This window comes from Cyclopterus lumpus, chromosome 4 (assembly GCF_009769545.1).
Source record: "Cyclopterus lumpus isolate fCycLum1 chromosome 4, fCycLum1.pri, whole genome shotgun sequence".
Classification (NCBI taxonomy): domain Eukaryota; kingdom Metazoa; phylum Chordata; class Actinopteri; order Perciformes; family Cyclopteridae; genus Cyclopterus; species Cyclopterus lumpus.
In genome coordinates, this window is record NC_046969.1 from 20,556,786 (window position 1) to 20,569,998 (window position 13,213).

Sequence of the window (13,213 nt, forward strand, 5' to 3'; positions counted from 1 at the left end):
GTCAAACGGTGGATTCTTAACAGCTGCATGCGGAGGAGTTTGTGACAGGCGAGGGATAGTTGGGTTGATCCTGGTGGGCAAAAAGGCAAAGAAAGTGTGATGTCAGATGCCTCCGTCTCCGTCTCTGTCTCCGTCTCCGAATTGTTCATCGAAAGAAAGCATCACTGATATCCTTTGTTGCACATGGATATCCATCCGGAGTCAATTATTTCCATATTTGTTTGTATGTTTGCATGGGAAAGCAAGAATTCAGCTGTGAAACATAGAAGAGAAAGAAGGCTGATTATTTTTTGTCACAGATTGAAAGTTAATACAGTCATTTATTTATTTATAAAAGAGTCACATGCCTGACACTAGATTATCTGTCCATTTCTCTACTGTAGTTACATTCCTATTGATCACCCCTCCAACCAGCTGTATTCTGGATGCTGTGAAAAGGGCCTGCATGGAATGACTTTAGTCATCTGGTGCATACGTAGTTCACTGCATGCTTACCTTCCCATGAGGGGCTAGGCGGCTCACTGTTTCCTCCTGACCACCTGTTTGAGGTGGAGCTCACTCTCTGCTGCTACAATAGGCAGCTCGTTCTGAAGGTGGTATGAGATAAGGTGGCTTATGCTCTCAAATAACATGTCTTTGGTCCGGACCTGCACAGAGGACAGCAAAGAACAGAAGTTATTGTGTTTACTACATAACACACAAACCTTCCAAGCAGGATATATAGTGTGAACTTTTGTATTTTTTGGTACGCTGCTTTTACTTTTACTCACCACTCCCTCCGGGTCCACTAGCAGGAGGTGTTTGGGCAGCCCACAGTGCATGCCGGTTAGCACATACTGTCCCGGGTTGGTAGTGCTCTCCCGGACCAGGAAGTCTCCATCTCGGACAAGGAGTTTCTCTGCGTCTCGCCTGCTCATTCGGCTGTGGTACCACGCCTCCCTGCGGAGCTGCTCCTCGTTTGGGGCCACGGGGGCTCGACGGCGTGGAGGGCTGGGCCACTGGTCCTCCAGGACCCGGACACCTCCCACTCCAGCTGCAGACCCAGCAGCTCCTCCACAGGCCTCGTGGAGCTTCAGGGCGTCCTCGAAAGGCCCTAAAGGGACAACGATGTTTCAAAAAGACAAATGGTGTTCACTCTACAGTATTTTTCAAACGTGCTCGGATGTGTCCCACTAACCCTCCGGACTTACTCATGTCGAAGAGGTCCTTTTTTGGACTATCGGCTGCCCTGGGCCCTCTGTGTCCATTGGGCCCCTGCGCCAAATAATCCAGGTTTTCCAGACTTTGGGTGTTAACGTATTGATGTTCCTCGTAATCTCTGCTGCCTGGAGGCTGGCCGTCAGCACACAGGTAACCATCGGATGTCAGACCTGAGAAAGACAACTGCTCTCAATACATTTTTTTATTGTGTGTGTGTGTGTTTGTGTTTGTGTTTGTGTGTGTGTGTGTGTGTGTGTGTGTGTGTGTGTGTGTGTGTATGTGTGGGAAACATTGTTGTTTCTAATTCTTTGGCTACCTCTAGTGATAGAATCACATCTTGAATGATTTAACTTTGTCAGGTACACGTTGTATGAATAGATTACCATGCAGTTGCTCTATGTACTTAAGCGGATGTGTATTGCTAATGTCATAATCATAGAACAATTGTAAGTAGCAACTAATGACAAGGCAGTCGCCCCTTCACCAAAAAAAGACATCTCACAATAATAATATGGGGGACCTTGAGGACTCTCCAGTTAAAGATGTTAAAATAAATAAATTGAACGACGAGTCATTGAACAAAGTCTTTTGTCAAGAAGGCCATATCCTGATTAATGATCCCAAGAATTCTAACTCTACCAGCCTGATATTGAGAAACACTCCCAGTCTCTCTCTCTGTGTGTGAAGCAACTTTCATTCAGGGCCCAGTGCAGTGATGACTGGACATGTACCGTAATATCTCTCTGAAAATGTCAAACAATGTCAAACATTTTCAGAGAGATAAGAACAGGACCATTTCATCACAAATGTGTTTCCAGGGTGTCATACCCGCCTACTGCCACCAGGGGTCTCACCTGAGCTGCCGCTCGTCTCAGTGTCCCAGTGCAGTTCATAGCACAGCTGGCCGGGGGGATAAGACGCCTGCTCCCTCCTCGCTGGGGAGCCCATCTGCAAACACACACACACACACACACACACACACACACACACACACACACACACACACACACACACACACACACACACCAGAGGAACACATCCTCAATACACATGTAGCTCTCCACCTGGATGGACAACTCTCTCAACTCTCGTCCCGCACATAATGTCGTTTTGAAGCACTCTATTTGAAACGTTAGCTCCAGCATGTCACCATCGTTTGAACAAGCTGACAGGGAGAGAGAGAGAGAGAGAGAGAGAGAGATGGGGGCCAACACAGGAGCCAAGGCTTTTTATGTAATCACATCTATCTTCGGCAATTACGGTGCAGGCACATCAGGAAGACAGTTATGGACTATATTGTCATGCTCCAACTCTTTAATTCGCCGTAAGCAATACGGGGAAGGAGCAAGAGGACCTATCAGTCACCAGTCTATGAGGGAGCTTTCTGAGAGATCGGCTGTCATTGTCTGGTGAAGGTTCCACATTGATAATGAGCAGATGGAGCTTTGATTTGATCTGATATGGTTAGATGCCAAGGTTACATCCAGAAACAATCACGCCATGGAGGTTCACCTGTGCCGCTGTTGTGCTCTGTGGTTGTGTGTGGATGTGACCCGGCAGAGCTCCAGTTGGCCTGAGTCTAGAGTCCACCAGTCCCCCGACGGGAGGCTCCTTCCCCGGGATGCTGTTGTAGTAATTATGTTCAGAGAAGTCCTCCTCCTCCCCCCACATCACCTCTTCTGTCCTGGCAGACCTGAAAAAGTGACAAGATACATTTGATTATTATAACCACATAATTAATCCCACAACTTCTATCCATCATGTAAAACACCGGTTCCCAAACTGGGGGTCCCGACCCCGACGAGGGCTCGGCAAAGCTTCACGCGAGGCCTTAAGAGTGTTATTCTGTTTCTGTTCTAGAATCGTCTCAAAGTTCATCCAAATCACCTTTTACACAAACGTCCTGCAGAGTTTGCATTCCGTATTTGGGTTATTGTCCAGTCTGATCAGATGGAATATGAAATGTGTCACTTGGTCTGGGGTTGTCAGTTTACTCAATGATAGAAAAGGGCCTTCGGGAAAAGGGTTGATGTTGAAATCATTATTGTATTTTTACTTTTTATAGTGACATTAATAGTAATAATAATGATAAGGAGATCTGAGTTTTCAAATGGATTCAGTCTGATTAAATGACATCTCCACATCTGATAGAGATTTCTATGGGTCGCCCGAGCTGCTGCTGGCATCAGGAAGACATTCATCTCAAACCTCACTGCAACACTCTGGATTTGCTTCAAGAGCTGAGGAGATTTGTGCGGATCAATATTATGAGACTCGGATACAAGCGGCCGAAATGAGCTTCCTCCGTAGGGTGGCCGGGCTCAGCCTTAGAGATAGGGTAAGGAGCTCGGACATCAGGGGGGAGCTTGGAGTCGAGTCGCTGCTCCTTCGTGTCGAAAGGAGTCAGCTGAGGTGGTTCGGGCATCTAGTCAGGATGCCTCCTGGACGCCTCCCATTAGAGGTTTTCCGGGCACGTCCAACTGGTAGGAGGCCCCGGGGAAGACCGAGGACACGCTGGAGGGATTATATCTCCCGGCTGGCCTTGGAACGCCTCGGGATCCCCCAGAATGAGCTGGAAAGTGCTGCGGGTGAGAGGGAGGCCTGGGTCGGCCTGCTGAACCTGCTGCCACCGCGACCCGACCCCGGATAAGCGGGTGATAATGGATGGATGGATGGAATATTATGAGACGGCCTTCGAGGTAATACGAGAACAAACTATCATGTCTCCTTGTCATAAATAACAAAGAAATGTGAGATTTGTACACTAGATCAGCTGTCTGTGGAGGAAAATGTGACTGAGCTCTTTTATGTCAGTATTCATGTTAAAATAACCTCCACTTTCACTTCCCCGCGGGTAAATCTTCCTAAAATAGCATACGATTTTTCATTGACATTAAAGTGTCAACAATTCTAAAGCTTTAACGTATATGACAGTTGTATTATTGATTTAGTATTGATTCGCAGTGCAGTAGTATTAATTATTTTTATTTTGCTGGAGGAACTTAACAACATGGAGATATTTCTGAGCACCTGTTATTTTAGAAATCAATGATTTACGGTCGCGTCGCCGCTCCACAGATTTGAAGGACAGTCATCCTGATTGTGGCTGCAGCACGTTACCTCTCCATGGACGCCATGGTTTTGGGAGGGCTGTGTAGGTACTGTTTGAACTGCAGCTCGAAGGCTTGGCCGATGGTACTGATGACACCCTGCGCCAAACCGTCTGCACACTCCAGGATGTGACATGCTGAAGGAAACGAAACAAGAGAATACTCGCTGACACACACTTTCAGGAGAGAGTTAGTAGAGATATTAGTAATTTCTATTAAAAATTAAGAACTATAGACAACGTTGTATTAAAGTCTACTTTCATATCAGGAATAGCTTCTAAATGGCGGATATACTATGATGTCACTTTTTAATTCAATACTATATAATTGTGGAGTCATAAAACACATATAAAAGTGAGCTTCCCACTGTAATCCACGATTGAGATACAATCCCTTATTGTATAAATATGGTTATGAAACTGAGGCCTTTTGGAACATACCTCTCTGATTCACTGGGTCTTTGGCCACATACGCCACATAATCAGGCGTGTCCTGCAACAGAAAAGGCAGATAAATCAAATTAGAGCCAATAAAATTAATACATCTATAACTAACTTAAATCCCTCATTGATTCTTCGGGTCATGAGATTGTAAAGCAGTTAAATAGAATGCAGTCATGTGTGCAGTCGGACGAAATGTTCATCCCAACAACAACGTCGTTGTGGAGGAGGAGGAGGAGGAGGAGGAGGAGGAGAGTCGGGAGCCAAACGCTGCACTCACTGTGTCTCCTCCAGAGGCGAATGAGATGGACTGCATGGGATGGTGCGCTATCACCTGAAAGAGACCAGCGGACACAACGGAGGCCCAGTGATTAATGTGCAGACGGGCAGCGAGATAGGAACTATTAGGAAATGAGAAAACGTGATCTTGAACTGACGGTCAACTGACAAATATCATCACTCAAATCGAATAACTGAATTAATTCATAATGTGTAAAAATGTTTTAAAAAATGTAATTTATTTTCAGCGATAGACAATACTTATACAGTGATTAAGGCCAGACATGACTGGGCAAAACTGTGTTTATTTGACTACACTTTTTTTTTTTTTTTAGATTTCTCTGTAATTCACTGAAAGTTGGCATTAGATAATGTCTAATCTGCATATTTAAACATACAATATCAGAAAACTTGTAATACAAAGAATAGTTAAAATATTTACCCTATTCACCTGGAGTGAATTGTAAAATGTATGAAACTGTACAATACACATCGTTGAATGCTATTCTCTCATTATTGGATATCTAAAATTGTCTCAATGAAAATCTTTGACTCTAATCAGTCAACAAAATGAAACAAGAATTTTGAATGTGGCTTCATCCCATGTTGCCTCATTTGCATATTTAAACATAAGATACGTGTAATAGAATACAAATGATTGTCTTAATGTAAGTACTCAAATGGAGCAGTTTATAAAGTTATATCTTTACCCTCACATGTAGTGTCTCCCCTTATTTTAGTAAATATATCAGTCCAACATGTGTACAGATGGATTTATGGTGGTTTAAGCATCGTACCTGTCGTGTTGTAGGAATAAGCAGACCAAGGCCATCTATGGAAATATTGACTGCAATACTCATGCCTGCAAATCTCAGGTTACTCTTCCCCATAACGGACACAAGATTTTTGTTCTGGGCCTGAACATGAGGAGTAAAAAAATAGAAAAGTTTACAGTCACATATTAAAAAACTTACTTTTATTCAGAAAACAGAACTGTCATCCTGTATTTGCTGCATTCGTTATGAGAGACAAATTACTTGTTTATTACTGTACTAACCTGTGTGTGAACATCAACTTCTCCAGCAGGGATGAAACAATCTAATATTTAGTAACAGTTGTGTAATGAAACATGCATAGTCTGAGTTTTCTATTAACCTTCTTCCTCCACGCTCCCTTTCCGCCTGGCACAGTGTCACACAGCCTGTTAATGGCTTCCCTAATCGGGGGAATGAAGAGAGGTCAAAGGTTAGATTATAGTGGGACACACTGGCCACTGATCTAAAAGCTACAACGACCCTAAAGCTAAAAATCCGGTGGATTCCTGTTCACCCAAATATGACCAATCCAGTGACAGCAATACGAGGAGTGTAAACGGAGATTAAACGTCACATATGCTGAGTCAGTGTTCAGGCCCACAAAAAACTGCTGCGTCACAATGATGGATATAACAGGAACAGAAGCTTTGGGTTCCCTCCCTCGGGCTAAGGTCATAGGTCACAGACCCATCACAGTTCAAATCTCAAGACAAGATTTCCAGCCGGTCTGTTCGCGAGCACTGAACTAGTTCCTACCGCTGATGTTTAGACTGCCATCGACAGCGATTTTTTTTTAAAGCCCGTGTTTAACTCGCTGTCGAATTAGGAAAGAAGAAACACCATATTTATATATAATAATATAATAATAAAGTGGCTTCTACTCCTTCTTGAGGGCGTCGTTACTGACATTTATTTTCCGCAATGCAACTCTCTCCGCAGGTTTATTAAAAACTCTGCATTGTGACTCCTGGGACGGGTTCGCCCGATGGGTGTTTAAAGCCTCGGTCCGCTGTGTGTTGTGTGACGCAATGTGGACTTGAGGCTGCATCGCTCGCTCTCTTGCTGCCAGGGGACGGCAGTCAAGAACCCAGCTGCCCCTATCAAGTGGCTCGTAAATATTTAAAAAGCAGCGTCCCGGGCCCCATCGCGAGTAAAGGTCTTCTCAGGGATTTTTGAAAAACACCACAATGTTCAGATGACTCGTGCTGATGAGAGGGCAAAGGCAGGAGGAGGAGGAGGAGGAGGAGGAGGAGGAGGAGGAGGAGGAGGAGAAATGGGCTGTTGTGGTTTTTCTATGTAGCCTTGTTATCTTACTTGCAATAAAATGCAGGGCCTCATTATCGCTGGTGTTTAACACCGTGACACGGAGAGTGCTGTTGGGAAAAAAAGACCTTCTTCAAATCCAGCAGCTGAAGTACATTTTTGAAATACTGGCAACCACTGAATGTTTTGTTGTGATCTTCCAGGACTAAATTAACTTGTGTACAAGACGGCAAAGGCTCAGACAAACGCTGCTTTTGAATTGCACCCAGCAACCATTAACATCGAGTAAAATATCGAGTAAAGTCAGTTTGGTTGATGAAGATGATCAATCATTGATATCTGGCCTTATGGGAGGAATCAGAGACCTCACTCATGCTGTTAGCGTCACCGGGACATTTGGAAGTCAGTTTTAAAGCCGCCATTCATAAAATGTCTTGCGCATGCAACTGATTGCAAAAGGCTGCAGTGGATTCAACTGAGGGAACGACTCTATAGTCGACAACCGCAAGGATGCAAAAATAAAACCTATTTGTCATCAATGCACTAAAACTATAATTACCAAAATTACGTCATGCAATCATCCAGACTATTACAAAACCTGGCTTATTCATCTTATGCTTAGTTTGGTTTCTCCCTTTTCTAGTGTTTGGCTATTCCTCCTCCTCAAGAAGTTACAACCACAGACATTATCCAGCAGGGTGCGTTCATGGGGACCACTGCAGCTTTCCACAGTCATTAGTAAACATCATCAATAATATATCTCTCTCTACCACTCCATCCACTGCAGCCTCCTCCCCCCTGCACTTAAGCCTTGGATGCATGGTGGGCTCCGATTACTGCCGATCGATTGTGGAGGAGAGAGAGGGGCGAGAGACAGAGGGGGGGGGGGGGGGGGGGGGGGGGGGAGTGTGTTTCTCCCATGAGGCCGAGGATTGCAAAGAGCCCTTTTATAACAATAACATCACATGTATGGCATAACAACACAACACAGACACACTAAGACCCTGAGGTATACTTTTCTACAGACACCATCACTGAGCACATACACATTAACTGAGATACACAATGTTGTATTGCTGCCACTGTACAACACTTTGTGACTTAAGCTTTGCTTTACATTGTTTACATTTGCATTGGCCTTTCATTTCCATGGCAAATGATTGAGCAGGGTTTGGTCAAGTATACTTCAAAATTGTGTTCATTTAAATTAAAAGTTCCTCGACATTTCCACAAAGTTAGCTATATGTGTAACCATATCTATTAACATTTGGCGGTATTTACATAATAAGTACATTAAAATCAAACCACATTAACTCCAAATAACAGCCACAAACTGACTCATACTGCTGGTAGCCGCTGGTAGCAATTTGCTATCATAATGCCTTCAGTTAATCCTATGCATATTGGATGAAATTCTCATATTGGTTGAAATTCTCCGACTCATCACTACTAATGTAGATGGTTACCAGCATACCTTGTCACCTGAGTCCGCGTGTTGAAGTCCAGGGAGCGCATTGACTTCAATACTTCAATGCAGCCCATGTACTGCAAAAAGAAACCAACAGAAAAACAAGTTTGGGAAATAATAATTATAAATGTGTCATGTGAATAAAAACAAAACTCACTATGGAAAACTACTGAGTTCACCGGCTTTCTGAAAACTTGCATAATAAATAAGCATCCATATGTTTAAAATATATCAACTCTAGACATAGCAAATGTTGCATTTGGAGTAAAATGTGTCAAAATGGACCTTAAATTCTTCTTAAAAGATATGCAGTATACAATATATATATAACAATATATATCCTTGATTGGTAAGCATGACTATTTCCCACAATGCATCCTAATCTAACCCACATATAAGGCCATTACCGTTGTACGCCGGCGAGTCACAGCCAGCTGAGCAGCTTCCTAATGGCTGTCAGGTTGGGGTGATGATAGCACCTTGACTAGATTAGCAGCACTAAGAGCTCCAAATCACGGGCAAACTGCTGCTTCTTAAGCCTCTGGGGGAGGCCGAGGGTGTGAGTGTGTTTGTGTGTAAAATCCATCCTCGTGAGGATGTCTTGAATATCTGTGAGGTTTACATTCAATGACAACGTGAGTGAAATGTGCAATTCATATTTCTATTTCAGTTTGCCTGTCATCAACAGTGAATATGTATAGAGTATAATGAAAACCCTTTTCTGACTGTGGCACATTCACAGCCGTGATTAAGACAAACCAATGAATTACCATTTAAATCAAAAGTAATAGCACAGTTGGCGGTACCATTGAATGTGAGAGGGAGCAGCAGTAGCCGTGTTTCGCCTGTTTTAAAAGACTTCCCGTATCTCAACTCTCATACGGACATTTGTGACGTAAAACTCTTACGCAGTATATTTATTAGCTTGTGTGATTCATCAACTCTTTATGAAACTAATATGGTGCTACATAATTTACATCCTCTGCAACACCACTTTGGCTCAGTCAAAGCCATATTTAGTGCAGTTTCCAGGATCGCTGGTGACTGCAACAGACGTTAGACAGACCACACGGCAGACCATACAAACAAACACAGAGAGAGAGAGGGCGAGAGAGAGAGAGAGCAACCTTTGAGCCTGAGAGCTTAATGAGCTCTCTAACCAGATTTGGAGACGAGGGGAAGTCTAACATCAGGAAAATTGTCTCTCTCTCTTTCATCCCCTCTCTCCGCCAATGGCTCCATTGTCACGCACTCATCTGCTGATGAAACGCATCGTGTGGCTGCTTACTTTGAGGTAATAGCCGTTTTATAGTTTATTCCTCTAGAAAATGCAACTAATGTCCCAATTAATTATGTCATAAATTCTCTTTTAACCACTTATGGCACAGGCGAGCATTAAAAGCATGTATGTTGTGTCACGGTGGAAGGCCAGATGATGGCCAGATACTGAGGACAGCAGGATGTTGCCCAACAGTATCTGGATAGTGTAGACGATGAATTATTACGTTTTCAGTTCATGCCGTCCGGTCTCGTTTGCAATTCATGTTGGCAAAATACATTGTTCATCAACAACAAAGTTCCTTCTCTCATGCTTTTGTGCACCGAAAGCTTCTGACCGCAAAATGTACTCGCTCGCACCAAGGACGGACCTTTCTGGTGCAGCAACAACACTTTGTATTAGAGGCATTCGTAACGGTACTGATACATGCTGAGGGAACAGCATAACATTATAGCAGTCTGGTTTTCATGTTTCTCTCTCAATGAAGGCTAAGCAGCTGCAGTGCTTTGTTTGACGCTTGCTCGCTGCAGCGTCCGGGCTGTCAAAGACGGCAGATGCAGGCCAGACCCGGAGCTCCACATTGGCTGTGTGGACAAAGAGAGAGTGCAAAGGAGGAAAACCAATACTACGAGGAGTGACTGTGAGAGAGAGAGAGAGGCAGTGAAACCGGGAGGGAGAGCTGAATAGAAATGGCACAGGGCAGCAGAAATCTACTGTCACATTGACACTAATACATGCAGCAAGTGCTCCTCCCTGCATATATTTACCACGTGTAGTTCTGCTGTGAAATGCGTCTCCGACATTAGCTTCACATGGGCCATTTCAAACAACAAGCGCACCGCAAAGCTCGGTCTGACAATTAACCGAGATATTAATGAAACATTGGAGCAGCACTTGTTGTGAATTCAGGAAAAGCTTTGCATGACGATAAGACCCTCCCATACCGAGCCAACCATCCTCACCCACATCCACATCACATGATGCAAATGACTGTGATTAAATGTAATTGAATATGGGAATGAATGGTGCATGTATAATGGCATTAGAAGGCGTGCTTGAGCCCCAGACGGGGCTAATCAAGAGCCATGTCATTAGTTTGAGGAGAGGGGGGTGGAGCGGTGCAAGAGGGGCGGAGGTGGACAGGCGCGGGGGATCGCTAAGGGGAGATCATTGACATTGACGTCAAGCAGTCTGCTTGGGATGGCGACCCTTTGTAAACACGAATCACAAGTACTGGTAAAGGCATCTCCTCACACCTCCACCGTTATGTTTACAATCATCCGAATCTCTCTGGTGGGACAGCCAAGCATCCATTTCTTGATGCGTGAGCTTGCTTTTAATAAATAAATAGGAGTTTGTGTGCGATTTTAAAACGCCACTCAAGCATAGAATAGTAATACTAGCGACAATAAAGACTTGCATTCGCTCAGATATTGTAACTGACATTTTGTGAATGCAATCTTAAGGTGTCCTTGCACACATGAATGTAAACAATCCCAAAACCACACAAAGAACACCACTCCCACAAGCTTACAGTGGGTGCAGAGATTACATGCACTATAAATAAAGATGGTTATTTGTTTTAAGTCGATCATATGATGCATACAACCTTTTGGTAAGCACCGCAATAAAATAGGGATCTTTGCTACAGTCTGTGCACATGTTTTTAATGGTTCATCTTTCTCCACCCTGACGCCATGCGTGCTATCCTGTCGCAGTCACACCGAGCCATCTATCTGGATTATGTATTCCCCGGCCCGCGCCACATGAGCTGCATAACAAACTGCCTGGCACCGTGGTGTCCTTTTGTTTCCCACCCAGATGGAGAAACCTTTAAATGGGGCCATTAATATTTTGTGGTTCACTGATTCCTGTGAGTAATTAATATGTGAGCATCAGAGGAAAAAAAAACAAGTTATTTCTTTTTGTTGTGCACACTTTCAGAACAAATCCTGAATTAAGTGAATGTTTAAAGAGGTGTACCTTTACAATGTATATACAGCATGCATTTGAAGAACAAAAAAAAAGGTGCCCACTGACTCACCCTGACAATATAAGACGCTCCTGGTCCTGCTATCTTCTTGTCAGGGTGCAGCCAGCCTTGAGAGGGTTTGTGTATGAAGCCACCCTTCTGGGTAAAGTCCTCTCCCTCAAGCCACATGCCTTCCACCCTCGTCCTGCGGTTCATTCCTGACCTGGAGCTGCTGGAACCCCCAGGGCTCGCCATGGCCTCCGTGGCCCCAAATCCGTGGCCCCCTGGATTGGCCGAGTTCGCCGCTGCCACTGCTCGCTGCCCTCGAATGGCCTGCAGGGAACAGGGGGTGACACACACAGGGTCACATGAGTTAAGCACCGCTGCGAGACTGGCCACCGGGCCGCTGGCTGAGGCCGCACTGCTGTGCCTGTGTGATGAAGAGCTATGTGAGGAAGAGTTCTGGGAAGTAGCCGCCTTCCCTGAGTCCTTGCTAGAGCTGGAGTTGGACGGGCTCCGGCTGAGCAGGGAGTTGGAGAACTTCCACTGGGGCATCTTGGGGATGAGCATGCAGAAGGTTGTGGTGGCGTCCTGCTCCCCATCCAGGCAAGGGGAGTCGGCCAGGGTCGATCTGGCAGTGTGATCCAGAGGAGGCAGTGGAGGCAGAGGAGGCAGAGGAGGCAGCGGAGGCAGAGGAGGTAGCGGAGGCAGAGGAAGTCTCGTGGCGGAGGAGGAGACCACCGGTGTGGCCACAACTTTGCCGCTCATGGCTAAGCTCTGCATCAGGTCGTCGGAGGAGGTCACAGACTCGTTGCGAAAGCGGCCATACTTTGGCTTTAGGAGCATGCCCGGAGGAGCCGCCTGAAGCAGGAGCTGAGGTGGGGTGGGATGTCTGCCAGAGAATGAGGAGAGGGGTAGGGGAAAGGGGGGAGGGGGAGGGGAGGGGGAGAGGTGTAATGGAAGTAGGGGGGAAGACTAGAGATAAATCTTCCAGGTGGAGTCCTATATCCTTGTCAACTGAACGCTGTCTGTCCTCTCCCGTTCACACACACTGTCCCGATCTCATGCCACTCTCCTCTCTGTCTGAGCTGGCCCGCTTCCTTTCACTGCCTTAGGCAGGCTGGCTCGTATTCTCCCAGTCTCCCTCTCCCTCTCCCTCACCCTCTCGCTCTCTCCCTCTCCCTCTCTCTCTCCAGCTCCCTCTCCCTCTCTCTCCCTCTCTCTCTCTCTGATGATGTCATTGGGTCTATTAGCCCTGCCCTGCCCAGCTGCTCTCAGACTGTATTAGCTAAAACACATCTGCCTGAACCGCAGTCAACCTCCCTCACACACACACACACACACACACACACACACACACGCACACACACACACACTCAACACATTA

The 13,213-nt window shown here is 45.4% G+C and overlaps 1 protein-coding gene across 1 annotated transcript; it reads right to left on the reverse strand.

Moving 5' to 3' along the window:
* Positions 1 to 156: 156 nt before the first annotated feature.
* On the reverse strand, positions 157 to 12,672 carry shc2 (SHC (Src homology 2 domain containing) transforming protein 2). The gene is made up of 13 exons (XM_034531056.1): positions 11,899 to 12,672; positions 8,582 to 8,652; positions 6,185 to 6,245; positions 5,827 to 5,946; positions 5,031 to 5,084; positions 4,751 to 4,802; positions 4,321 to 4,447; positions 2,713 to 2,893; positions 2,055 to 2,148; positions 1,191 to 1,370; positions 771 to 1,093; positions 496 to 647; positions 157 to 253 (listed from the first exon to the last, which is right to left on the reverse strand). Exons 1-12 carry the CDS (start codon positions 12,670 to 12,672, stop codon positions 519 to 521), a joined length of 2,166 nt encoding a protein of 721 aa, XP_034386947.1. The 3' UTR covers positions 157 to 253; positions 496 to 518.
* Between the last annotated feature and the right edge of the window lie 541 nt (positions 12,673 to 13,213).

Bases quoted from the DNA above. Each gene is read 5' to 3' on its own strand.
- shc2 (XM_034531056.1), bottom strand. From the start codon at position 12,672: ATGCTCCTAAAGCCAAAGTATGGCCGCTTTCGCAACGAGTCTGTGACC. The intron at 6,246-8,581 runs GTATGCTGGTAA...TCCCCCGATTAG, and splicing joins ACGCGGACTCAGGTGACAAG to GGAAGCCATTAACAGGCTGT. The intron at 1,371-2,054 runs GTGAGACCCCTG...TGTCTTTCTCAG, and splicing joins TGAGACGAGCGGCAGCTCAG to GTCTGACATCCGATGGTTAC.